The sequence below is a fragment of the Callithrix jacchus genome, chromosome 10, assembly GCF_049354715.1.
Source record: "Callithrix jacchus isolate 240 chromosome 10, calJac240_pri, whole genome shotgun sequence".
NCBI lineage: Eukaryota > Metazoa > Chordata > Mammalia > Primates > Cebidae > Callithrix > Callithrix jacchus.
The window spans coordinates 53,820,176-53,847,191 of record NC_133511.1 but is presented as its reverse complement, the minus strand read 5'-3'; the positions used below and the strand labels follow the sequence as shown (position 1 = coordinate 53,847,191).

General features: G+C 41.2%; 3 protein-coding genes and 1 pseudogene across 27 annotated transcripts in view; 2 read left to right on the top strand and 2 right to left on the bottom strand.

The window, feature by feature from the left end:
- Window positions 1-1,957, top strand: part of CCDC81 (coiled-coil domain containing 81) — a 47,967-nt gene extending 46,010 nt beyond the window's left edge. The window contains exon 15 of the mRNA XM_002754720.6: window positions 1,434-1,957. Within this exon, the coding sequence (XP_002754766.1) occupies window positions 1,434-1,575 (142 nt within the window). The 3' untranslated portion in view covers window positions 1,576-1,957. The remainder of the gene's footprint in view (window positions 1-1,433) is intronic.
- LOC128929027 (uncharacterized) overlaps window positions 1-9,558 on the bottom strand; it is a 106,601-nt gene extending 97,043 nt beyond the window's left edge. For all 15 annotated transcript variants that reach the window (XR_013523180.1, XR_013523181.1, XR_013523182.1 and 12 more), the window contains exon 1: window positions 9,417-9,558. The gene's annotated coding sequence lies outside the window, so the exon portion shown is untranslated. The remainder of the gene's footprint in view (window positions 1-9,416) is intronic.
- Window positions 9,559-10,174: 616 nt separating this feature from the next.
- Window positions 10,175-10,822, top strand: LOC128929028 (protein tyrosine phosphatase type IVA 1 pseudogene; annotated as a pseudogene).
- Window positions 10,823-15,570: 4,748 nt separating this feature from the next.
- The window catches only part of ME3 (malic enzyme 3), a 220,742-nt gene continuing 209,296 nt past the window's right edge, over window positions 15,571-27,016 (bottom strand). For 5 of the 11 annotated variants that reach the window (XM_035265303.3, XM_078339997.1, XM_017977709.4 and 2 more), the window contains 7 exons: window positions 26,117-26,214; window positions 25,696-25,809; window positions 23,937-24,042; window positions 23,205-23,347; window positions 22,454-22,627; window positions 18,713-18,811; window positions 15,571-17,314 (listed from right to left, as the gene is read on the bottom strand). In XM_035265303.3, the coding sequence (XP_035121194.2) occupies window positions 17,153-17,314; window positions 18,713-18,811; window positions 22,454-22,627; window positions 23,205-23,347; window positions 23,937-24,042; window positions 25,696-25,809; window positions 26,117-26,214 (896 nt within the window). In that variant the 3' untranslated portion in view covers window positions 15,571-17,152. The remainder of the gene's footprint in view (window positions 17,315-18,712; window positions 18,812-22,453; window positions 22,628-23,204; window positions 23,348-23,936; window positions 24,043-25,695; window positions 25,810-26,116; window positions 26,215-27,016) is intronic. The other 6 variants (XM_078339995.1, XM_078340000.1, XM_078339998.1 and 3 more) reach the window with 2 other exon arrangements.

The window sequence follows — 27,016 nt, the reverse complement described above, 5'->3', positions numbered from 1 at the left end:
GAAGTGGAGTAATTTGGTCTAGAGAGAAGGAGGGAAAAGGGCAGCTGGGGATTTTAAGCTATTTTCTCAGTGATATGGGAAGGCAGCTAAGTTAGTGAGATCAATGACGGGGAGATTTTTGTTGTCTGGGAATACTGCTTGGCCAACATGGTGATAAAGGATTGAGAAGACACAGGAAATAATGTTGCCTGGCAGGCTAACAAATCTACTCCAGGTATATGGTGGAGCAGACTTGTCTGAGGACCTATACCAAGTGTGAACAGAGACTTAACAGGCAGCAGTAGGAAGAAGAAATTGGTTGGTATAAAAAGAAAATAAAGCAAAAGTAAAACCAAAGTCCATATGTATGCAGTTAGCATATTACCAAGCCAGGCAGGTCTTCCTCTGCTCACTTCTAAGGTAGCTAATTCCTTTTCCTTTTAAGACTCCCTTTGATAATCTTTTTAAACAGAATTCTGTCTGGGTGCCATGGCTCAAGACTGTAATCCCAGCACTTTGGGAGCCTGAGGCAGATAGATCGCTGGAGTTCAGAAGTTTGAGACCAGCCTGGGCCACATGGTGAAACCCCATCTCTACCAAAAATACAAAAATTAGCTGGGTATGGTGGTGCACACCTGTCGTTCCAGCTACTCAGGAGGCTGAGGTGGGAGGATCACTAGAGCCTGGAAAGTTGAGGGTGCAGTGAGCTGTGATCACACCACTGTAATCCAGCTTGGGTGACAGAGGGAGACCCAGTCTCAAAAAAAAAAAAAAAAAAATCCACTCATGGAGATATTTTGATGGGGTAGAGGAGCACATGAGGGATTATCTTGCATAAAGAAGAAAAACTGTCAAAGGGGAAATCAGTTACACTGTGTCTTTATCTCTGCTTCTAGTTGATTCTGTCTTCCTCTTTGTCTCCACTCCCTCTCCTGCCCTTAATTCTGCAGAGGCTTCTGGCCTCCTGGGACATTTCATTATAAGTACACTCTTAACTTTCTGCTGTTAACTGATAACCAGCAACTTAATGGTTGATCTCCCTTTCAAACACTGTCTCCTGAGAGCTGAAAAGGGAGAGGTGTAATTTGCGTGGAAAAGTAGTCAACACAGAGGCTTTGGGGCCACTGTCTGCAGGCTGTGTGACCTTTGGCAAGGTCTCAGTAGCCTGGGGTGGTTGAGGCAGGGGAGGGGTAGGGTCAGACTGTTATGAAGACACAAATCGGGGCCTTTTATTCAGTGGAGAATGACAAGCCAGCAGAGACTTGGAAGCAGGGGATGCCAGGATGGGTTGAACTGCAGCATGGGGACTGTAAGCTCAAGGGAACTGTAAACTCCTTGAGAGCACAGACCAGGTGTTACTTTTCTTTTGTGTACCTCCCACCACACCAGCTTCCAAGTTGGGCCTCCAGAGGCTCCAGGAACCTGCTGATTTGCGTTTGCTCTCCTCTCCTCAGGGCTTCAGACAAGCTGTTTCTCCTAGACCAGTGTGAGAAGTATCGGCGCTGCAAGCAGTGCCAGAGGCGCACCTCCAATGTGGGCGAGAGCAACCTGTGGCCCCTGAACAAGTTCCTACCTGGCTCCAGGTTGCTTGTGTAAAACTCGGTTTGGATCTGCATTTCCTGGGGAAAGTTTTTAACTTTTACATGTTTGGGGGGTGATTGTGAAACTGCATATTTTTACCTCAGAGAAAAAAAAAATTGTTTAGGTTTGGTGCTTTCATTAGATTGCTTGTTAAGCCCTTATTGAATTCACTCCTGCCTTCCTCCCATCCCCACTTATTTCCTATACTCGTCTCTGATGGCAGTGAAGGTGTCTGAATGGTCCCGAGGGCTAGAACCTGCTGCCACAGGGGCTGGGAAAGGGACCCAGCTTCATTATGGCTGCTGCTGATCCAGCCCTGCTACTCCCTCTCTGACTTAGTGTATGAAACTTTTTCATCTGTAATGAATAGTGGCATAATAAATATTTTCTAAGCGCCTGACTGTATAAGACAATTCATTATCTCATTCCTCCTCCCCCATCCTTATACTTTTCCAGAGGGGTATATGCATGACCATCACAGAAATGAGTTAGACTATTTACCTCAGGGGGTCAGAACAATGCTTCCTCAGTTTTCTAATTGATGACATTCCTGGGACTTTACTAAGGACTCCCAAGATACCATTCCCTTGTCCTTGGAATAACTGTGCACTGTGAGGTGAGTCTCCCACTACTTCACTTGCCCTCATTCTTAAGCTGTAGGTGCTATTCAAGAGGACTCACCTCCCTGTCAGAGGTCTGACTTTCAGTTAACGTATGGCTGTTCTCAAATAAAAACTTTCTTCATTTATCTTCATACTTTCTTCTCTTCTCCCTGCCCTGTCTGACCAATTGAAGTAAAACAGAGTGAAGTCTAGATTTCTGAAATACAAAAGCTAGGAAGGAAGTATCTTAGACTATTTGCTTTCTGCCTGCCCCATCTCTCCCTTGGGAAATGAGGGAAAGTTTTGTGGGAAGATGTTTGTGCATATTTAAACTTTTGTTTTGCAGTACTACAAATATAAAAGGGGAATGTGTTAAGCCCTGAATAGTTATAAATATTCACTTAAGCTGATATTGGGTAAATTTTGTTGCTAATATTATCTTTTTCTATGAAAACAAGCATACCTGCTGATGATCACAATTTTTTGGAACCTCTTCCTTAATCTTTCTCCATTTCTACCTTTCATTTCCTCAAAAAATCATTATATGGAGGGCCAATCATCATTAACCAATGTTTAAAACAATAGGCTTTCCCCAAGACTGCCTGACCTCTCTGAATCTACATCTGCTGCACCCTTGAAATAATTTGTCTCTAATATATAATAAATTACTATAATAGTGTTGTACTTGTATTTTTTAAAATATAGACTGCCTTGTTAAAGGAAAACAGTTAATTTTGGTATATTCAGTTGAGCAGATTTAACTTCATATACCTTTTTACTGGAGGAATTGAACTTACAAATTACTGTCATGGGTAGCAGTCACTACTACAGTCAGACCCTTTAAAAATTGTTTTTAAAAATTATTTATGACAAATTATCATTGTATATATTTATGAGGTATAGAGTGATATTGTGATTTTTGAACACAACGTGGAATGATTAAATCAAGTGAATTTACATGTCCATCACCTTAAGTTTTTTGTGTGATGAGAATATTTAAAATGTTTTCTTAGCGATATTGACATGTATAGTATTCATTATATTCACCACACTATGCAACAAATCTCAAAAATATATCAAATTTGGCCAGGCACAGTGGCTCACGCCTGTAATCCCAGCACTTTGGGAGGCCAAGGCAGGTGGATTACCTGAGGTCAGGAGTTTGAGACCAGCGGAGCCAACATGGTGAAACCCTGTCTCTACTAAAACTACAAAAAATTTAGCTGGGCATGGTGGCATGTGCCTGTAGTCCCAGCTACTCAGGAGGCTGAGGCGAGAGAATTGCCTGAACCCGGGAGGCGGAAGTTTCAGTGAGCTAAGATCACACCACTGAATTGCAGCCTGGGCAATAGAGCAAGACTCTATCTCAACAACAACAAAAAATCCAACTTATTTTTCCTATCCGAGGCTTTGTACATTTTGACTATCATCTCCCCATTCCTCCCATCCTTTACCTTCTGGGTACTCTCTGCTTGTATGAGTTTTAGATTCCACTTATGAGAACATGTGGTATTTGTCTGTGTTTGGTGTATTTCACTTAGCACAATGTTCTCCAATGCTATGTATCCACATAGCCTCTACTTTTTATTTCTATGAGATCAACTATCTTTTAGCTTCTACATATGTGTGGGACATTCAGTGTTTAACTTTCTGTTCCTGGCTTATTTCATTGAGTTTCAATTCCACCCATGTTGCCATGAATGACAGCAATTCATTCTTTTTCATGGCAGAATATTATTGCATTGTGTGTATATACATTTTCTTTATTCATTCATCTACTGTTGGACACTTGGGTTGATCCCATAGCTTGGCTATTGTGAATAGTGCTGCAATGAACATCTCTTTTTGACATACTGACTTCAAATATTTGAGACAAATAACCAGAAGTGAGATTGCTGGGTCATATGGTAACTGTATTTTTAGTTTTCTGAGGAATCTTCATACAGTTTTTCATAATGACTGCACTAATTTATATTCCCACCAACAGTGTACAAGGGTTCCCTTTTTTCCCATATCTTAGCCAACATCTATCTTTTGTCTTTCTAATAACAGCCTTCTAATAGGTGTGAAGTGACAGCTCATTGTACTTTTAATTTTCATCTCTCTAATGACTAGTGATGTTGAGCATTTTTTCATGTATCTGTTAGCCCTTCATATGTTGCCTTTTGAGAACTGTTTATTCAGGGTTCTTGCCCATGTCTTATTTTCTTTTTATAGAGTTGTTTGAGTTCCTTATATATTTTGGACATTAACCCCTTACCATATGTGTGGCTTACAGATATTTTTCTCCCAATCTTTAGGTTGTCTCTTCATTCTATTAATTGCTCTCTTTGTTGTGTAGGAATTTTTTATTTTGATGTCATCCCATTTGTCCACTTTTGCATATGTTGCCTGCATTTTGGATCAAATCTAAAAAAATCATTGCCCAGACCAATGTCATGTAGTTTTCCCTAGTTTTACAGTTTCAGGTTTTATCTTTATGTCTTTAATTCATTTTGAGTTGTTTTTTGTATGAGTGAGGTAAGGGTCCAATCTCATTTTCTTGTCTATGGATATCCAGTTTTCCCAGCACAATTTATAGAATATCCTGTTCTTTTCCCATTGCATATTCTTGGCACTTTTGGTGAGTATCAATTGACTATAGATACATGGGTTCATTTCTGGGTTCTTTGTCTGCTGGTTCATATGTCTATTTTAATGCCAGTGTCATGCTGTTTTAATTACTATCAGTTTGTAGTACAGTTTGAAATTAAGTAGTGTGATGGCTCAAGCTTTGTTCTTTTTGCTCATGATTGCCCTGGCTATCAGTTGGTTTTGTAGTTTCCTATGAATTTTAGGATTTTTTTTCTATATCCACGAAAAATAACATTGAAATTTTGATAGGTATTGAATTGAATCTGCAGATCATTTGTGTAGTATAGACATTTTAACAATATTAATTCTTCCAGTACATAACCATGGGCTATCATTCAATTTATTTGTGTCTTCTTAAATTTCTTTCATTAGTGTTTTAGAGTTTTCTGTGTATAAATTTTCACCTCATTGGTGAAATATATTGCTCAATATTTTATTTCTAGCAGCTACTATAAATGATATGTTCCCTTGATCTCTTTTTTGGAAAGTTCATTGTTAGTGTAGAGAAATGTTACTGACTTTTGTGTGTTGATTTTGTATCCTGCAACTTTACTGAATTTTTAAAATCAATTTGAATGGCTTTTTGTTAGAATCTTTAGGGTATTTTTTTGTTTTGTAGAGATGGGGGTCTCACTATGTTGACCAGGCTGGTTTCAAACTCCTGGCCTTAAGTGATCCTCCTGCCTTAGCTTCCCAAAAGGTTGGGATTACAGGCTTGATCCAGCACACCTGGCCTAAGGTTTTCAGCATGCAAAATTATGTTGTCAGCAACATAAAAATAGTTTTATTTCTTCCTTTCCTATTTAGATGTCTTTTCTTTCTTCTGCTTTATTGTTCTAAGGACTTTCAATATTACATTGAACAAGTGGCAAGAGTGCACATCCTTGGTCCAGATCTTAGAAGAAAGAGTTCCAAGTTTTTACTGTTTAGTATAATGTTAGCTGTAAGCAGCCTTTATTATATGTGGCCTTTATTGTGTTGAAGTATATTAATTCTATAATTTGTTGAGTGTTTTTGTCATGAAAGGATGTTGAGTTTTCTCAAATGCTTTTTCTGCATTTAATGAGATGGTCATACAATTTTTGTCCTTCATTCTGTTAATATGATATATCACATTTATTGATTTGAGAATGTTGAACCATTCTTGTAACCCAGGGATAAATCCCACTGGATCATGGTGAATAATTCTATTAATGTGTTGTTGGATTTGGTTTGGTAGTATTTTGTTGAGAATTTTTGCATCTATGCTCATCAAGGGTACTGGCTTATAGTTTCCATTTCCTGTGATGTGTTTGTCTGGCTTTGGGATTAGAGTCATACTGGCCTTCTAAAAAGAGTTTGAAAGTATTCTCTCCATTCATTTTTTTTTTTCCTGAGATGGTTTGTAGAGAGTTGGTGTTTGTTCTTCTGTAAATGTTAGGTAGAATTCAGCAGTGAAGCCATCTGGTCCTGGGCTTCTCTTTGGTAGGATACTTTTTATTATTAATTCAATCTCCTCACTCATTATTGGTTGGCTCAGATTTTCTATTTCTTCATGATTAGTCTTAGCAGGTTGTATGTGTGTAGGAATATATCCATTTATTCTAGGTTATTCAAATTTTTGGCATATAATTGTTCATAATAGTCTCTCATGATCCATTGTACTTCTGTGTTGTCAACTGTAATGTCTCTTTATTTATGACTTTTTACTTTTTCTTTTCTTGGTTAGTCTAACTGAAGGCTGGCTGATTTTATCTTTTCAATAAATGAATTTTAGTTTCTTTTCTATTGTTTTTCTAACCTCTAGAGCAAAAATAAAATAGACATTAGATTATTTATGCTCTGATATTTATTATCTCTTTCCTTCCACTAATTTGGGCTTAGGATTTTAAAAAAATTTCCTTGAAGTGTAACTTTTAGTTATTTTTAATTTTCTTTCTTGGTGTACGCATTTATTGCGAGAAACTTTCCTTTTAGAACTGCTTTTGCCACATTCCATAAAGTTTGATATGCTGTGTTTTTCTTTTGATTTGTCTCAGGTATTTTTAGATTTCCCTTTTAATTTCTTCAGTGGCTCACTGATTGTTCATGAGCATGTTTAATTTCCATGTGTTTGTGAATTTTCCAAAATTCCTCCTGTTAGTGATTTCTAGTTTCATACCATTGTGAAACCTCTGCTATAACAAGGTAAAAACCTAACAGCATTGTGCATTGGTTGTTAGAAGAACAAGGTAGATTCCTTCTGGTAAGTTTAGCATGGCACAAAGAGGGAAAGCTTTTTGAGGAGATGAAGCCCACGCTAACTTTTAAGGATAAATAGGAAAAAGCCAGGTGAAGAGAGGAAGGGGTCATGATAACAGATATCAAGGCTGTGTGCTCGAGTCTGTTAAGGCTCAGATGGAGGCATGGTTATATGAATTACATAGATATGAGGTCTAATATGTTTTCTATCATTCAACCATTTTAGGAATCAAATTTTATTTTAGTCCTTCACTAAACAGCTGATTTCTGAGCAAGTCTTCCTAATTTGGATCTTCTTTACTAATCCTCACTGTTAACTATTATTCTTGTATTAGTCTAACTCTGTAATTAGCCCTTATTTACTATCATCAAGTTCTCTCTTTTCCAGAACTATGGCACAGCCAGATCAGGTTAATATATCAAAGGATTCCCTATTTCAGTGGTTTTCAATGTTTTGGACAGTCAAGGACCCTTCTAAGAATCTGATGAAAAATATATACCCTTCTCCTAAAAACGGGTACATGCTCCTATAAACATTTTTTTTTTTTTTTTTGCATCCAGTTGTAAGTTTCCTAGAACCCCTGGACCACAGGCTAAGAATCTCTGTTCTAGATGGCTTTCCTTCACCATTTTTACAGGCTTAGGCTTTCAAAAGTAAAGGATTTAATTTGCTTTTCAAATTTTCCTTTCACTTATAGTTTTTGGTTTTTTTTCCCCCTAAAATTTGGTTATTTTGTCTTTTTTTTTTTTTTGAGACAGAGTCTCACTCTATAGTCCAGGCTGGAGTGCAGCAGCATTAATTTTGGCTCACTGCAACCTCCGCCTCCCGGGTCCTGGTTCAAGCAGTTCTCCTGCCTCAGCTTCCTGAGTAGCTAGGATTACAGGAACATGCCACTATACCCAGCTAATTATTGTATTTTTAGTATAGACAAGGTTTCATCATGTTGGCCAGGCTGGCCTTGAACTCCTGACCTCGTGATCTGCCAGCCTCGACCTCCCAAAGTTCTGGGATTACAGGCGTGAGCCACTGCACCCAGCCCCCGCCTTCATTTTTATATAGTTTTGCTGGGTACACAATTCTATATGGACATTTTCTCTCAGCCCTCTGAAGATATTCTTATTCTCAGGTTTCTTCTCTAACAGCTGTTAGAATTTTCTAAAATGTGTAGACTGCTTCCTGGCCTTCACATGGGCCACTGCAGTAAAACCCTATTTCTTCCTTCCTTCAAAGGGCTGGGAGAAAATGTCAATGTAGAATTGTATACCAAGCAAAACTTTTAACAACAAAGGCAAAATAAAATAATTTTAGAAAAAAAGCCAAAAAAGAAACCTAAAGAAAAAAACAAAATATAGTTTACTAACAATAAAGGAAATGGATTCACAGTGAGAGAATGCATGTTTTCTAGCATATATAAAACATTTATCAAAGTTGATCAGATACTCAAAGGAACCTCCAAAAAAAAAAATACTTTTGGATAGACAAACCTCAGAAAGAATAAAGCTGCAAGAGGGAATAGTGAGCAAAGAAATTGATAACATGAATAAATTTAAACAAACTGATTTTTACAAATAATAATGTCCAATTTATGGCATTAAAAGATTAAGATGCTTGACAACAACCGTAAAGCATACTGGATTCCTTCAAGAGGCAGGAAAAGATTCTGAACCATGTTTGAATTTCTCCAAGTTATTTAAGCACTAAAAGAACAGAAACAAGGTATGTAATAGACCAAATGAAATAGAGAGGCAGACTCCAGAGCCAAAATTGAAGGATTCAAACCTTAGCCCTTGCAAAACTAACTATTGAGTGTTATGCTCATTACCTCGGTGACAGGATTGATCATTCATACACTGGGTCACTCAATATACCCATGTAACAAATGTGCACGTGCATCCCCTGAATCTACAATAAAAGTTAAAATTAGTTTTTTTAAAAGTTTCATCCCTGTCATTTACTAGCTGTGTGAACTTGGGCAAATTACCGTTCTGTGCCAAGGTTTTTAAAGTCAGGACAGTAAAAATGATACTAGTATCTAATTTACAGGGTTTTTGTATAACATTTATATAAAGCTTCGAACAGTGCTTAACTCAAAATAATATGTGCTAAGGAAGTATTAGCCTCAGTGAAAACTTCCAAAACAGTACAGGAAAAATCTTAACCCAAAAGAGGTCAAGAAAGGGTAAAAAATATAGAAATATGGTTGAAGAGCATAAAATAAGAGGGCAAAAATGCAAACGAGCTCTTTTTCATCTAAAAGTCAAAGTCTGTCAGACTGGATTGATGGGGGTAAAAAACCCGCCAAACATGATGTTGTTCCCGAGACATACTTAAAACATGAAGCAGGTACAAAAAGATACACCAGTCAGAGTCAATGGCTGCGAAATCTTCGCCTACCTTACCTTATCTGTCTTCCTCCAGTTTTTCTCCTGCCTCTTCCCGGGTTCCCATCCCACTACCCAGGCGTCGCTCCTCAGCCCCTCTCCTCTCTGGTGGGAGACGAATGCTCAGGCTTCATCCAGCGATTCTTCGCTTCAGCAACGTGCACACGTCGGCGGCGGCCGTGGTGACGTCTGCGGGAGGCGGACCTCACGCCATCGTTCGCTCCTCGGTCCGCCCAACCGCCATTGGTGAAAGGGTTCGCGCGTCCTAAGCCAGCAACTAAAGAGAGGGCTTGTGACGCAACGGCACCTCGACGTGCGCTTGTTGGCTCCGTGAAGGCGCTCCGCTGGTTCTCTCTAGAACTTATTGCCTCTCCACAGCAGCCCCGCGACGACTGCTGCTGCTGGCGGCCGTGCTACAGCCCAGCTGTAAGGTTAGACCATCATCATTTATGAGTAAACACACTCCTTTCTGCGGTGTTCTTGGTCATGCATTTATGGAGTTTCTGAAGGGCCCTGGAGATTACACCAGGTACAGCACGACCTTTATGAGGACAAATGAATGATGGAAAGTCATTACTGCTTCACCAAGAATCCCCTGCAGAGAGGGTCACCTGGACAAATAAGTATAGAACTGAGATCATCAGAGCATTTTACAAGAATTCTGACCTAGATTGGGTAACCCTTGGTGCAATTCCTTTCCACTGGTGCAGAATTACTGAATTGAAGAACCGTAGGTTCCTGTTGGAAGGTTCATTTCATTTCCTGTCTCTACCAAGTTCATATTTAAAGCTCTGTGAATTTCAGGTGGAGCATGTTAGCATAGACTTCAGTTTCTTGACATCATTTTTGTATTCAAAATTTTTAATTTTTTTGTAACCATATCAGTGTTTTTTAACTAAGCTAACATAACTCCAATGAGATTTCTTGTTATACACAAACCAACCAATTCGACCTTAAACAGATTTATAGAAGAACTTAAGAAATACGGGGTTACCACAATAGTAAGAGTATGTGAAGCAATTTATGACCCTGCTCTTCTGCAGAAAGAAGGCATCCTGGTTCTGGACTGGCCTTTTGATGATTGTTAATCACCATCCAACCAGATTGTTGATGGCTGGTTAAGTCTTGCAGACGTTAAGTTTCGTGAAGAACCTGGTTGTTGCATTGCTGTTCACTGTGTTGCAGGTCTTGGGAGGACTCCAGTGCTTGTTGCCCTAACATTGATTGAAAGTGGAATGGAAAACGAAGATGCAGTACAGTTTATAAGATGAAAATGGCGCGGTGCTTTTAACAGCAAGCAACGTTTGTGTTTTGAGAAATAACGTTCTCAAATGCGGCTTCGCTTCAAAGACTCTAGTGGTCACAGAAACAACTGTTGTATTCAATAAACCTAGCTGCCTGATGCTATTGCTTTGGAAGTGGAACTTGAGACAAGACCTAATTTATTGTACATTTTAGCCAACATATGGGCTTAGTGAGTAAGTCTGATGAAGCTTCCATAGGAATGTCAAAAAGCTACAAATTTAACAGAAACGCAGCTTCTATGTTTGGCTTACTGCTATTCCCATGCCAGAAAAAATACATAAGAAATCTAGAGATTAGACGCGAAGATCCCCAGCACAATAATTGTATGTTTTTAGTATCGTACAGAATTAAAGTTCCAGGAACTATGACTTTATGTGGTTCATTCCTTAAGTCATTTTAAACACTGCAATTAGGGCCTACTATATGATTATTTGCCTGCTTCATGTTTACCATCCCACACGGGTCCCAGTATACGTCACGTTTGTCCTACAGGTGATTTTGTTGAATTCTTAACACATCTTGTGATTATTTGATGTCTTTCTCTAATCTCATTTTGTTATGAAAACCTCCAGTTTGAAAAATTAACCTCTGGTTGAAAGTTCATGCAAAATACATTTGGTACAGAGCACATGTGTTGAATGTCTTCAGATAAAAAGACCCTATCATTAATGTTTACAGTTGGGGTGCAACTTAATGGGGAGGGCTCTGAAGTCAGAATGAGAGGAGACTCTCATTGTAAAATGTTTTGATCTTGTGCAGAACATATGGAGTAGGACTTTTAATTTAGTAAATGTTTTTTAAAAGGTAAAGATGCCTTGTCTTTGTAGTTAAAACAATTCTAAATTATAAAATTTCAGAAAATCTTGTACTTCTTCCTCATACCTGTTAGAAGCTGCTTTTTAACTACTGTTTCTTTGAAGTATGATTTTTTTTCTTGTCTTCTCAACCAAAGAAGGAGTGAGTTTCTACTAATGAATTGATCAGACATTTAATATTTTATCTGCTTTTTGAACTGTGTAACTTAATATTTGTATACTTCATAATTAGTTTTATTATGTAATTGATAAAATAGTGAAATGTATTAATGTTAGGACAACCATATACTCATATTGTCTGGGAACAATATATGTTTATGGTTCTGTGGGAGAAATACTTTGTGTTCATCATTCACCAGCTAGTACAAGAGCTTAATCATCTGAGTAAATAATGAATTGTGGGAGAGTTTCTAAGACAGTATAGCTATGTTAATATCAGTAGAAGTAGAAGTAAATGCATTGCTAGAGATAAAGCCACTACTTAAAGTTTCAAAAGTTCGAATTTAGGATTGTTAGTTTGTAACAATCCTAAACTTTATGAATCTAATAACATTATTCTAAGATAAATAGAGCAAATATGGACAGAATTACAAAGAAAATTGATAAGTTTACCAGAGCAGTGGGAAATTTTATTATCCCTCTTTCACAAGAAGATCAAGTAGACAAAAATCAAGACTTTGGATATAGATTTACACAAAACAATCAACAAACTTGATTCCATGAACATACAAAGGGCATTGTGAGTGTGAGAATACATATTTTTACGAGTATATGAACTGTTAAATTTGACCATATATTTGACCACAGGAGAATTTCAGCAAATTTTAAGCTATTTGAATAATACAGAACACATTCTTTCACCACAATTCAGTTAAGTTAGGAAAAAAGTTAATATCCATACAACTGTAATTTTGAAAATCTCTCTAGAGGCTTCTGCTTCTGACTAGGATGTAGTAGGTCATGGCAGCCTAAAACTCTTCCTGCAACAACTAAAAAAAGATGGAAAAATTATGAAGATCATGTTTAAAGATATGTGAGAGTTCTGAAAGCAGTAAGACTAGGTGATGGGAATTGCAGAGAGGGAGGAGCCCTTATGAGGTGAGTGACCATTTTATTTTCTAGGGACATTTACTGATTCTGGACATGGACTAATAAGGGTCAAGCTTGGTCCATGAAGAGGGTCTCTCCTGAGGGAAAGAGAAACCCAGAAAAGCTTTTGGTGGTCACATGGGGCTGGTGCAACAAATTGGAAAATTAGGAACTTTGGCCAGTTTCCTCTACCGGTTATAAGTTGGGTTCCCCAGGAAACAGACACTGAATCTGAGATTTGCATCCAAAGGATTACTGGGGAGTCTTCTCAGGGAACAACACCTATGAGGGAGCAAGAGAAACAGGATAGGGCATAAGAAGTTGAATGGTGATACACAGCAGTTGCAACAGTAGCCTCAGCCAGTCTCATAGGGAGCTCTGATGATGGGGTGGCTATTAAGAGATGTTCTCAATTGACACTAGGAAGCTGGGCCTTTGGGCTCTTGAATATAGCCGTCATTGCCTGTAGGCTTCCCCTGGGGATGATGGCATAATCTTGGGCGAAGCATTTACCTTTAGTCAAGGGCAATTGCTAGAGAGGGATGCAGCTGTGGGCCCTGAGCTGATAATGGCATTTGGAGGAATGAGTGTTTCAGACCCAAGGCAGGATCTAGGTGGTGCAACCACAACATCCACTCTCTTAAATGATACTTGCTAAATACTGGGGCTGTGTATGGGAGCCTGGGGAGTTAGAGTGAAGACTTAAAAGGCAAGGGAACTGTCAGTCCTTAGGAGACAAAGTTCTCCACATTCTTACCAACACATCTTTTTTTATTATAGCCATTCTGGTGAGTGTGAAGTGTTATCCCATTGTGGTTTTAATTTTCATATCACTAATAATGTTAAGCATTTTTTCATGTGCTTGTTAGCCATTCACACATCTTTTTGGTAAAATGTTCATTTTTTTTGCTCATTTTAAAATTTGAGTTGTTATCTTCTTATTAAGTTGAAGTAGTTCTTTATATATTCTGGATCCAATGTTTTTATCACATATATGATTTATTTCCCCCACAGTCTGCTGCTTGTCTTTTTGTTCCCAACAGTGTGTTTCAAAGTGCAAAATTTTTCAATTTTGATGAAGTACGGTTTTTATCCTTTTATGAATCATGCTTTTAAAGTTGTATCTCAGAACTCACCTCAACCTAAGTCATAAAGATTTTCTGCTATATTTTGTCCTAGAAATTTTACTGTTTTAGCACTCACATTTAGGTCTGTGATCCATTTCAGGTTAATTGTTGTTTGGTGTGAGATGTGTAAAGGTTAATTTTTGTGTTTAGTGTGAGGTGTGTAAGTTCATTTTTTTTGCATGTGGATATTCAGTTGTTTTAGCACCATTGTTCAAAAGACTCTCTTTCTCCCAATGAATTACCTTAGTAACTTTGACTAAAAGTCACTTTACCATAAATGTAAAAACTTATTTATGAACTCTCAATTCTGCTTCATTTATTTATATGACCACACAGCCTTTTTTTGGGTATAAATTTAAGGTGTACAGGTGAAGTTTTGTCACATGGATATATTGCATAGTGGTAAAGTATGGGCTTTTAGTGTAATCATTACCCAAATAGTGTACATTATACTCATTCAGTAAATTCTCATCCCACACTCTCCTTCCACCCTCCCACCCTTCCAGGTCTCCAGTGAGATTCCACATTCTTTGTTCATGTGTACATTATTTAGCTCCACTTATGAGAACATACGGCATTTCATTTTCTGAGTTTAATTTAAGTGCCTCCAGTTCCATTTATGTTGCTGTAAAACACATTTTATTCTTTTTTCATGGCTGTATAGTATTCCATCATACATATATATTCATATATATTAATTTTCACCTATTTGACAAATTCCAACCAATGAAGTCATCTGGACATGGCTTTTCTTGGGGGAAAGATTTTTTAATTACTAATTTCCTTACTATAGGTATGTTGATTTGTGCTTTAATATTTGCTTGCTTTGAATTTTGCTTGCTTCCCTCCACCCTCAGTTTCTTAAGGAGGAAGTTTAAATTATTGACTTGAGAGTTATCTTCCTTCCTTTCTCTCTGTCTCTCTCTTCTAATATAGTAATTTGCCTAATTTACTAATATAGTAATATAGTCAGGGTACTCCAGGGAAACAGAACCAATAGGATCTCTTTCTCTGTTGATTTATTACAAGGACTTGGCTTGGCTCACATGATTATGGAGTCAAATTCAAAGATGTATATCTATACGGTGAGTCAGCAAGCTGGAGACCTAAGAGAGATGATGATGTAGTTCCTGTCTGAAGGCAGGAAAAAGCCACTATCCCAGTTAGAAGGGCATCAGGTAGGAATAAGTCTCTCTTACTCAAGGGAGGGTCAGTCTGTTTTTTCTATTCAGACCTTCAACTAATTGAATGAGGGCAATTAGTGGAGGACAATCTACTCAGTTTAGTAGATTTAAATATTAATTGTATCCAAAAATACCCTCACAGAAACACCCAGAATAACATTTGATCAAATATTTGGGTACCCTGTAGTGCCATAAGATTAACCATGACAGCATTCAAAGCTATATAGTTTCTCTCTAAATACTGCTTTAGCTACATCTTGTTAATTTTGATAAGCTTTTTAAAAATCGGTTCAACATATATAATTTGACTTGTGATTTCTTCTTTGACCTATGGGTTATTTTGAAAGGGACTGTTTTCCAATATTTTGGAATTTCCCATACTTTTCTGTTTATTGATTTGTAATTTAATTATTAATTTTGTTACTCTGTGGAGCCAAATGCATTTGAAATACAAGGATGAATGCTGTTTCCAGGCAGAAAGCTACAGTGAACTAAAATTTAATCAGTAAAGAGAAAAAAAAAGGAAGAGAAGGACTTCCCAGGAGGAGAGACCAAGCATGTATAATATCAGGATAGGCTTGAAAACACATGTGCTTACTGCTGGCAAGATGTTAAGTGTGGCTGGAACAAAGGAAGTATAATTTGTATCTTCTTTCTTTTTGTCTTAATTAGTATAGCTAAAGTTTGTTAATTTATCTGATCTTTTCAAAGAACCTATTTTTCTTTCATTGATTTTCCCTACTATGATTTTTCTTTTCTACTGTGTTGATTATGAAGGATATGTAGCAGGGGTACAGAGGAAGTTGTGGGACATGATGTAAAAAGATAGTGCCAAAAGTTCCATGGTGTTCAGATTCCAACTTCACTCTTCAAACTTTCTTCTGAATATTTTTTCATTTTGTATGAGCCCAAGGATCATACAGGAGAGATGTATGATCTCAGGATATTCTTGGCTGATCACCAGCACCGAGGAAGCAATTCTTGGAAGAATAAGACCTGAGCAAGAGGTGAGTGGTGCCTCTGCTAACTACTCTTCTGCAAGTCTAGTAGTCTATCTAGTCTGTCCTTGAGAGTTGGCAATATAGAACCTAGGCGTTGTGGGCAGAGGAGATCCTGAGGCTGAGGTGGTAGCAGGAGTAGGGCCCTAAGCATGATTTATCATTTCCTTTATTATACAATGAAATTAGAGGCTGGAAGCTGTCATCTCACCATGTCTTAACATCTTAGCAATATCTAATTTCAGGGGGCTGCAAGCTCTCTCCCCACCGCCACTCCTGTGATATAGGCTGTGCCTTTCATGAGGGAGATGAATGCTAGTACCGAACTTGGTCTAAGAAACACCGGGGATGGACTGATAGTACTGTATAAAACACAGCTTTGTGTTGCTCAGCTACTTCAGAGAGTGAAGGATGGAAGCCAGAGTGTGTTCCAGAGCCAGGAAAATGAAATCAGGTCTTCCCTAGAACTCCCTGTGGTGCTCTTCCTGTCACCGCCTCTCTTGCTCTTCACTCCCTTGCAGGCTGACTCTCCCCACCCACATTTCTCTGGTTTTCCTTTTACAAAAAAGAATGTCTAAGACTCAACAACCCATAGGGCAGTGACCATTCCTGAATAGTTAGTGAGCTGCCCTCAGCTACTCAGCCTTCACACACTGCTGAGTCTGGAAGGGTGTGTATTGCTGACATGGACTGAACTCCCTGATGGGTGTGCCATGCTTTCTGGCTAATGGCTGTGTGCACATTCCTCATCTCCCCATGACTCCTACCCATCTTTTCCTCTCAGGACTCAGTGCAAACACTGCTCTCCCTGAAGCCTTCTTTTATGTTCTCATAGGAAATATCCTCTCTCTTTTCTGACTATCCTCAGTTTCTATCTGCTCTTCTTTCATGAACTTATCACTTTCTCCCTTATGGCAAAATGAATTGTGTCCAATTTCCTTTACTAGAGCCCGAGCTCTGTAAAGCAAGATTCTAGGCAAAATTCTGCATTTTGCAGAATTAATGGATAAAGAAATGCTTAGGAAGGAACTCAGAGGAGGGTTCAGAAAAATGAACTCCCAGGGCCTTCAGAGACAAGGCTTTTATTCACGTATGCCTTGGTATCTCCTATCAAACCAGAAAGTTTAAAAGAAAAAACACAGCAACAAGGATTCAGTTGGGCCATTTTGTAACCCATTTATATTGTGGGTGTTATGCTGGGCTTCATCCAGCCCCATACCAGCTCCTGGTACTGCATCAGACCGTCTGAACATTCATGGCTTCCTTGGGCCAACTGTAATTATCCAGTGTAAAGGAGTCATAGTCTGGAGTATAGACCAGGGATCTTACAAAAGCCTCCTTGTCCTTAGGCTCTGGGTAGTAGGAGGCCAGGTTGTGTTTGTACGCGTAGTCAAGAACCTAGGGAAAAAGAGATTTGACTAAGGAACTGGATCTAAGGGGAAACCTGCTTAAGGATCCCTGTTTGGGAGTCTAGGGGAGGGGAATACACCTTAAGGAACCAGACACATTTCTTTCAGGAGTATGGCTCATGAAACCACTGGATAGGAAGGATTTTAAGCTTTCTGCTTGGACAGCTTTGACATAGTGGAATAAATACTGAGCCAGGGTCAAGAGGCTTCAGCATAAATTCTGCCTGCTTTCAAAGGCTTGTGGGTCCTCAGAGGTGATATTATCCTTGTCGAGCCTCAGTTTCCTTGTCTGTAAAATGGGAGTAAGGAGACCTTTCTCTGGAGTGGTGTTAAGATAAAATTAGACAACAGGCAAAAGTGTCCAGAACCTGATTTTTTTTCCATATGAATATGGGTTAAATTGGATGAACAGCCTATCCACTGTTCTCTGGGTATTAGGTTTGGCTTTAGGAGAATATGAATCTAAATATCGCCCAAAGGAAGAAACTGACAGAGTGGAGCTGGACCATGAGCTAGACTGTTAATCTTGAGGCTTGATTCTGGATTCTATACCAGACAACTCATGGGTAATGTGTGCTGTTGTACAATGCATTTTATGAAATTATTTTTAAAACTTACAGAAAAATGTAAAATATGTACACTAATAGAAATAATAGTATGATAAACCTTCATGTTAATAGTATGATAAACCTTCATGTGCCTATTATCCAGTTTTAACAACTATCAATGTTGGGCCAGTCTTTATTGCCGCATGTTCTGATTCTTTGAAAACCCATTATCTCTGCACCGTCTTATAGTCTGAAATATTCCATGAAGCTGATCACCCCATATCCAGCCATTCTGAGAAAAAGGGGAAGAAAGAGGTTTACTCTGGCAGGAGAGTACTGGGTGTGGAGCTTTTTCACTGTTCTCTGCTAATCTCCAGAAGTCTGGGAGAGAAACTACTGGCCCTTTGAAGAAGAGAAAACTGAGGCTCAGGTAAGTGAAATGATTGGGCCAATGTTACACCATTGCTGATTGGCAGAGCCGGGACCCCAAAGCCTGAGCTTTTTCCATGATGCTATGCAAGCTGACCTTTCTTATAAATGTGTGCTTATGATTCATTTCTAAAAAATTCCCACATTCTGGTCCATGGACTTCGATGACCTTTCTGCTTGGTGTATGAGGGGAAATCTAGGAGCTTTCCCAGAACTGGCCTGGGTGGGTGTTTGGGGTGGAGCTCAAGCTGCAAGCAGGAGTTTGTCACCCAGCCTCAGAGTTGCATGTAGTGCAGCTCAAGAAGCTCAAATGTCTCCACAGTTTCCATCCCCTTAGCCCTCCTAAAGTCACAGACAGAGAAAGTGGTTGAGCCTCACTACCCATATTACAGGGGTAGGATGCCCCTTACTTTGATGGCAATTCTCAGAGACACGTCTCGGATGGTACTGAGTGGTGGGTACAGTCTCCCCTGGGACAGATGCTGCTCAGAGACTTCCTGGGCAATTTGCTGGGGAGAAGGAGAGAACCGAGAGGAATAAGCTGAGTCTCCACTTTCCCAAAACAAGCCCAACCCATTACCCCAGAGACTCACCCCACCCTGCATAGTTAGTCAGACATTGCAGTTCCAACTGTTGACTCTGTCACCAGGGGAGCTTAATGCTTGGGCTTAAGAAAAGACACATCCTTTCTGTACTCTAAGATTGACTGGGGCTTAAAACAACTTAAGTATCTCTGAATTCCAAAGGAAGATGACTAAAGTCAAGATGAATAAATTTATGCCTGCAAAGAAAAGGCTATGAGATCTCCTCTTGGCTGATCCAGCCTGTTGCACAGGGATTCCTGGGTTTCAGCTTCCTTCCACATGCTTGGTCCCATCTTGGGTGAGCATCTAGGCTATGTTATGTCTTTGTGTTCAGGCTCCTGGAGCACTTCCTTTCAGCCCTGGTCTCAGTCTGAGGAAGGCCTCTCCTCTGTGAGTGACTGAGTCTTATACATTATTTGAATAAACATCATAAGCACATCATCCTGAGAACAGAGCCTCCCATCACTTCCCTTCCAGGTTCAGACCTTGCCTCTGAAGGTTAAGCCTCATCTGCCACAGGCCCTCAACCCCCAGGCTCAGACGCTGGAGCTTGGTCAGCCTTGCAAATCAGCCTCTTTAATGTGGTGGCTCTGAATCTACTCCCACCCAATCTTCTGGTATTAAATTTAAACTTTGGAAATGCTACTGGTGCTCTCTGATAACTGTGTATCTTAGAAGTGATGAGGCTAAGAAGTTTATCATGCCTCAGTGTTTTTAGATATCAGGGAAATGCAATTCCTCTTCTACCTCCTTCTTACACTTCCATCTTTCTTTTCCATTCATTCAAACATTAACTGAGCTCTACTATATCTTTCAAAACATAGAGCAGGCCAAGGCTGTCTCCTCATTTCAGACCTTTGTATGGCTCCTTCAAACTCCTTTCCATACAAGGCACTTCATCACTGGGCCCTCCTTTCCTCTTTAGCCTCACTTTTAGTCTCTAGGCTCTGTGCTAGGTGCTGAGGAGCCATATAAGGAAGGATTCTATGGTGAAGAAGCCATCGTCTTTTCCCTTATGGAGACTGGTGTGAGTGGACAAGTAACAAATGATTATAGCATTATAGTTGGTGAGTGCAATGGGAGGGGACATAGAGGCATGAAGAATGACAGGATCCTGTCTACCATGTATAGGAAAGGCTTCCTAGAGTGTCACAGGATGATATCTGAAGGACAAAGCATGAATTAGGGGAGAGAGAATGGTATCTAAATGCTGGAAGGTGAGAGAGAACCTGGGTATGAGACTGAAAACAGCACACTGGATAGATCAATGGTAGGAAGACATCAAAAGTGAGGTTGGAGAGGAAAGGAGGGCCTGGTGATGAAGTTCCTTGTATGGAAACCATGGGTAGGAGTTTGGACTTTATCCTGTATACACTAAGGAGGCACACAAAGGTCTGAAATTAGGGGAGAGACTTGGCCTGATCTTTGTTTCAAAGGATTCTCTTTGTGAAGGTATAGAGGATGGATTGAAATGAGAGCAGCAAGATTTCCATGGCTAGATGTGCATCTAGAGAAGTTATCTTGGCTGGGCGCAGTGGCTCATGCCTGTAATCCCAGCACTTTGGGAGGATGAGGCGGGTAGATCATGAGGTCAGGAGTTCCAAGACCAGCCTGGCCAAGATGATGAAACCCTGTCTCTACTAAAAATACAAAAATTAGCTAGCGTGGTGGTGGGCATCTGTAATCCCAGCTACTCAGGAGCCTGAGGCAGGAGAATCGCTTGAACCCAAGAGGCAGATGTTGCAGTGAGCCAAGACTGCACCACTACACTCCAGCTTGGGAGACAGAGCAAGACTACATCTCAAAAGAAAAAAGTTACCTTGAGAAGAGATATGTGTGTGATCACTTCTAAGATGGTGGGCACTGGCAATGCCCTTCAACAGGGAGTCAAGTTGACCTGGGCCATCCTGTGCTCACAGGACCAGTGACCTTGGGCTAGTGACGGAAACTCATATATGAGTAAGGACTTTACCTATTTTACAGAGTTGTTACAATGAAATGGGGTAGTACATGCACATCTCCTTAAAGCCTATTTTAAATTTCCATAGGAAAATCAAATTCAACTTAAATTATTTTCACTAAATGAACCCTTTTTAGAAATATAACCCGCCATGCCTTTGAAGACCATGATATGAGCTCCTATAGGGGAGGGGCCTTATTTTGCTCAGAACGGGTGCTTAATAAGTAGATCCAGGAGAGGTTCCTGTGTAAGTGATGGACACTGTTCATGAAATGATGGAGCTGAACTGCCTCACAGCACTGGAGGTGGTGGGGCAGATGTGTGGCTATCCCATGGGATTACATAGGAAGGACTCTAGCAGTTGTGTTTCTGCTCAGCAGGGGACTTGGCTTTCCGGCTGATTTCAAGCAAAAAGTACCTCTTTCCATCCAATGGGAACTTCACACAGCTCCCCCCATAGCTACAGGACAAGAACACCCACCATAGCAATGAGAAGAAAGACAAACAGAATACTCAAGACAAGAGGAACAGAGAGCTGTGACACAAAATCATAAGTAGTGTGCACAGGGCTGGGGGCAACTGTAAAGCCTTTGGGAGACATTATTTGCACAGTCTTGGAGAGCCAGGGCTCAAAGACTAGAAATAAGAAGAGACCTGGTGCATGAGGTAGTCTGTGGGACTCACAGAAGTGGATCCAGACAGGGCTGCGTGGAAGCCATACCCATGTCCATTGATTTCAGGCTCTCACTGGTGCCTCAGTGAGAAGGAAATGCAGAAGGACGTTAGAAGTCACAGGAGAGCCTTTGGAGCTTGTTGGGTGTAAGTATGCTTCATATTTTTATATGGCTTTGATTAGCTTAACCTCCCAACACAGACATTTCTGTGCCTTGGTTTTGTCACAGTGAGAGTAAATGTCAGGTGCCTGGCACTTGGTAACCATCTGGTAATTTCAGCCACTGTAACTGTTATCAATGACCATTAGTGTGAACAGGCTGTCATTCTTAATGAACTGATTCATGGTTTTCATCATGTCTCTACTAAAGAACTCTTGTGTGCTTTTCTAGTAAGATACCTGGAATAGGTACATCTCTAACACCTCTTATCAGTGCTCAAGATCTGGGTCCTCCAAGGAGACAAAACCAGGTATGACACCCCCCCTCCCTTACAGAAAGCTGTCCTAGTGGGGCTTACTTACTACCACCAGTTACTGCAATGATTTGGCCAAGGCCTGTGGCTGGAAGAATCCATCATCTATCATGGTCCACAAGCCCTCAGTTTCAGGTGACTTTGATGGTATCTCACCTGTCTAGGTATCTAGATGGCATTGCTAGAAGGCAGGAGGCAGCATGAGGCACGTCTCTTCCCTGTCAGTGCCTGTTGCTAATACCGTCTGCCACTATTCCCCATTCCCCCTCAAAAGTCCCATGTGTGATTGAAGAGGTCAGGCCTCAAGGTGGCCATGAGAGATGCTTGAGGTTTAAGCTTTTGGGAATCCACTGGCAACGTTGGGGTAGATGGGCAGAAATGATGAGAGAAATCAGGTATAGGACCCGGTGTCAACCCACAGACCCTACTGTAAGCATTTGAGGGAGCAGGGACAGTGATACCTCTGCTGTCAGGAGGAAGATCTCATCTGGGATGTGCCGGATCCCACCAGCGATGACTCCCAGTGCCACCCCAGGGAACACGTAAGCATTGTTTCCCTGCCCAGGAATGAAGGTCTTGCCATCTTCCAGAGTCACACTCTTAAAAGGACTTCCACTGGCAAAAATCCCTCGGCCCTGGAGGCAGGAAGAAAACCAGAGATGAACTTGGAACTGGCTTGGGGCAATAATAGTGGCCTATTCTTATTTTCCAAATGTTGGACTCTTCTTCATTCTCTCCCAAATGCCTAGTACTGTGCTGAGAACATAGCAGTTACTTAAAGCACATTTGTTTATTTGACTAGAAAGCTCAGTCCTCACCTATTACCCAGCAGCCAGGAAACTGCTGAAAGGTGATGGGGTTCACAGTGCTATTTTTATCACCTCCTGGGAGGGCCAACCCAGGACATGACAGGACATGGCCTAGAGCCTACAGGTGCCTCAGGTTCTGGGTTCTGGTCAAAGCTCTATGTTATTTAGGGTGAACCTTGAGCAGCATAGCACACAGGTAAGAGCTTGGGCTTTGGAGTCAGACCTGGGTTTGACAGCCAGCTCCACTCCTTATTAGCTCTGTGACCTTGGCCATGTTACTTCATCTTTCTGAAGCTCTGTTTGTTCATCAGCAATGTAGGAATATTTTTTCACCCTCATGGGGTTACTCATATTAATTTTACTATGTCCTCTCAGCTGGGGGAAGGAAGGACTCCCCGCTGACCTCGGTGACCCGGTAGCACTTCTCAGCCGTGCACTCGGCCTTGCTGGTGGGGTTGCTCAGGGCAAAGATGATAGGGCGCTCGTGGAAGGAGGCCATGTCCCTCAGAATCTGCTCCGTGAAGGCTCCTGCGATGGCAGCAACACCTACAGGGAAAAGCGGGGTAGTGGGGGTGCCTACTCTTTATAAACAACCCATTCCTCTCCTGCTGGTGGTGGGGGGGTGGAATTAGGAACACCATAAAAGACTTGGTCTTGGGCCTGGCATCTGCCACAAGGACTGAGGGAGCAGAGCTTTCCGATCATCCTACTTGAGCTGCCTGAGACCTCCTGTTTATCTCTAAGGGACCACTGGTCCATCTGAGGTCCCTGCCAATTAAGCTGCTCCTGTGAAGTCATTCCTGGGCATTTCCATGGAGAGTGAGCTGCTCCCTCAGTGCACAGGGAGATGCCAGGGTCTGCCTTGGAAGAGCAGTGCTTATCTCATTGTGGTCTCTGCACTTTTTTACTGCATTGTATGTTTCTGCATCAATGAACCCTAGCTCTGGCACCTTAGTTCTATGGTTTTTTATACAGCAGTCACTCAATAAAAGTTTGTAGCATTGAATTGCACATAGGATAGGGGAAAGAGCTGTTTCCATGGGTTACTTAGGCTTCCTGGCTGAGCCTCTGTCTCTGCATCTGCAAGTCAAGAGGGTTAGCAGGGCTGGGCAGTGGGCACCCTCTCTCCTCTTACCTATGATGGCTGTGGGCTTCACCAGCCTCACCACCTCCTCCAGGGAGTTCACTTCAGGATGGTCTTGGGCAAACATCTCCTTTTCATGGTTCAGGTGGCTCCTCCCCTATAGGCAAAGGAACACAGAGCAGCTGTGGTGGTGATGGCCTGTTGGGCAGGAGTATGGATGCATTTGGAAACTCTCCTTTCCTGCTGAGCCCCACCCACACTTTGTTCTGAGCTGTCAGAAGATTTTGGGCTCATACTCTTGACCACATTTCCTGGAATAACCTATGGTGGGACCTAAGCTTGTATGAGAGGGGGTGTAGGGTGTGTGTGTGTGTGTGTGTGTGTGTCCACGCACGTGCATGTTTCTTTAACCTAAACCACATATGGAGAATCCATAAATAATTTCTTTGAGCTGTTAGGATTATGGCTTCCTGAGCCAGGATAGTAAGGCTCTCAGGCAATGCCTGAGTCTCACCAAGAAGCTTTGCCCCAAGGCATCCAGCACCCAGACTCAGTTGAGGGATGGGGACCTGTGCCCCCGAGGGTCAGGGAGTTAATGTGAATGTGCTTATAAGAGCCATTAATCTCACTGTGAATAATGCTAAACTAAGCTCCAAGAAGGTCTTATAATGACTAGCCATGCCTAACCAGCTACAGTTCCTTACATTTCTTCAAATGGAAGTTGGCTGGCATAAGTGCTGGTATATGGGTTCAGATGCTTTTGTTGATTCCTTTGGGTTAGCTGGCTTCATGGGAGCATGTGCGAAGATGTCAGCTTTGAGAGCTCCTTGGCTAGGGTTGAGCTTGAGGGAGTGAGAAACATGATGTTGAAAGATGGAGAAAACGGGAGAGTGGCAGTCTCTGGCAACCTGCACCTGTGGCCAGATTATGCTCTTGAAAGACATGGGGGTAGGAAGAGGGCTGAGTTCCTTCCAGCAGAAATCTTGCCCCATATGGAACAATAGGAAGGGTCAAATAGGTCAGTTTCTGCTGAGGATTTCTGCCATTCTTCGTCAATGTCTCTAGGTACTTCCCCTGTTCCCATCGTTGCCATAATTTTTCATCTCACACTGAAAATCTATGTTAGTGAAATTCTGGGAATTAAAGCACTGAGTGTAGCCCTAAGGGAGGGATCCTTCAGTTGTGTCTCTTACCACATGCTAGCCAGAAGCTGGCCTGTTTCTCTCTCATTCGTTCTTTCACTTACGCCTCACACATTAATTATGCACTTACCATGTGCCAGGCATTGATATCAAGACTCTGTAGCCTAGTGGGGAGACAGTAAAGGGACAGCTTCTCTACAGTGTGGTAAATGTATGGAGCATAGATACAGGAAATAAGCTTTTGGAGGAGGTAACATTTAAGTACTATCAGAAGATGAGGAAGAAACTGGGAAGAGGCTAAGGTTGAGAGTTGGCATGTGGAAAAAGGGAAAGGGCTCTTCAGGCAGAAGAACAAGATGTGTAAAGATGTGGAAGACAGAGCAGGTTGCTCTTGGAAACTATGATTTAATGTGGCTGGAGGCTAGTGTAAGTCAGGAAGTGGTGGGGGACAAGACTAGAAGGGGCACACATCTACACACTTGCACATACTTTTGGACAGAAACAATTAAAGCTACTTTGGAAGGAATCTTTTGCTTTAGAGCTTAGGCCATTGCCCTCGTTTTGCTCTCTATTCTGTTTGAGCAGTTTACTTCTTGGAGACCTCTTCCAGTCCAGTTCCTGGGAGCTGTAGGTGTCAAGAAACCTCCAGGTCTCCAGACTGACAGTACCTTGACAATGAGCCCCTTAGAGTCCACCATCCAGATCTTTCTTGTGGCCTCTGCCTTCGGTACACCTTCTTTCTCTAGGGCCATGACAAGGAGGTGGGCAATGCCCATGGCTGCCTGGAAGGTACCATAGGGTGCATGTTCAGACACAGGGCAAATAGATGCTGAACATTTATCTGATGTCTCACGCTAATGAGTCCCTCTTCTTTCCCCCACCTCCACGACTCCCAGGAGGCCTAATTAAGTCCTTGCCTTGAGATACCCACATGTTGGAGCCTACTAAATGTAGGCAGCTTGCAATGATCACAATTTGTTTGTGCTGCTTCCTCTTTTCAGAACCCCAGAATGCTTCCCTTTTTGTTATGCTTCCACCCATTCTTATTTTCCTCCTGGAACCACAAAAGAAACCCTCAACAGCACATACCTCGCCTGCACCTTGGAAAACAAACACGTGATTGGAGAGCTGGTTCTTGGTGATTCGCAGAGCAGCCAGGATCCCTGCCACAGCAACGGAGGCTGTGCCTGAAACAGAGTGGCCTGAGATCAGCCTCTGGCCACAGGCCCCCAGCTCCCAAGAGAAGACCCTTGGCAGACTTCCCCACGCCTTGCACCTATCGAGGAACAGGCAACTTTTCTTAGCTCTTGTGCCTTGTAGGCACACAAGTTTTGGCTGAGGATACTGAGACTTCTTAACATCCTTCCCATGGTCCCTGGAGTACACAGTGTACATCCTATGAGGGCCTACAAAGTGACAGGCACCATGTCAGGCACTGTGGAAGACAGAGATGAATCAGACACGATCCTTGCCATCAGGGAACTCCCAGTTTACCAAAACTTGGCACAAAACACTAGAACACAATGGGTAGTCAGAGATCACTGGAAATTGTTACATTCATTTATTTTTTGAGCATCAATTATGAACCAGGCTCAGGTACTGAGCATACCATTGGTAACAGAATGGACCAAGCTCATTTCTGTTTGTAAGGAAAGAAGCTACTAAATGATGACAAGTGTGATGGCTGTTATAAAACAGTTGTTCATGACATACTTTTTGTTAGTTTATGTACAGAAAAGTATGTTATCAGCATCAGCCTACCTCCCAGCACCTCCATGTGTACTTCATGTACCAGTAGCATGGCATTATTCATTGATCCCTAAACATGCCATGCATGTTTACACTTCTGTGTGTTTGCACATGTTATTCTCCCTATCTAGAAGAGACCTTTTTGCAGTTCATTATTCCTTAACACTCAGCCCAAATGATCAGCAAGACATTCCTTGCTACCCCAGGCATCCTTAGCCACCCTTTCTTTTCCCATATCTA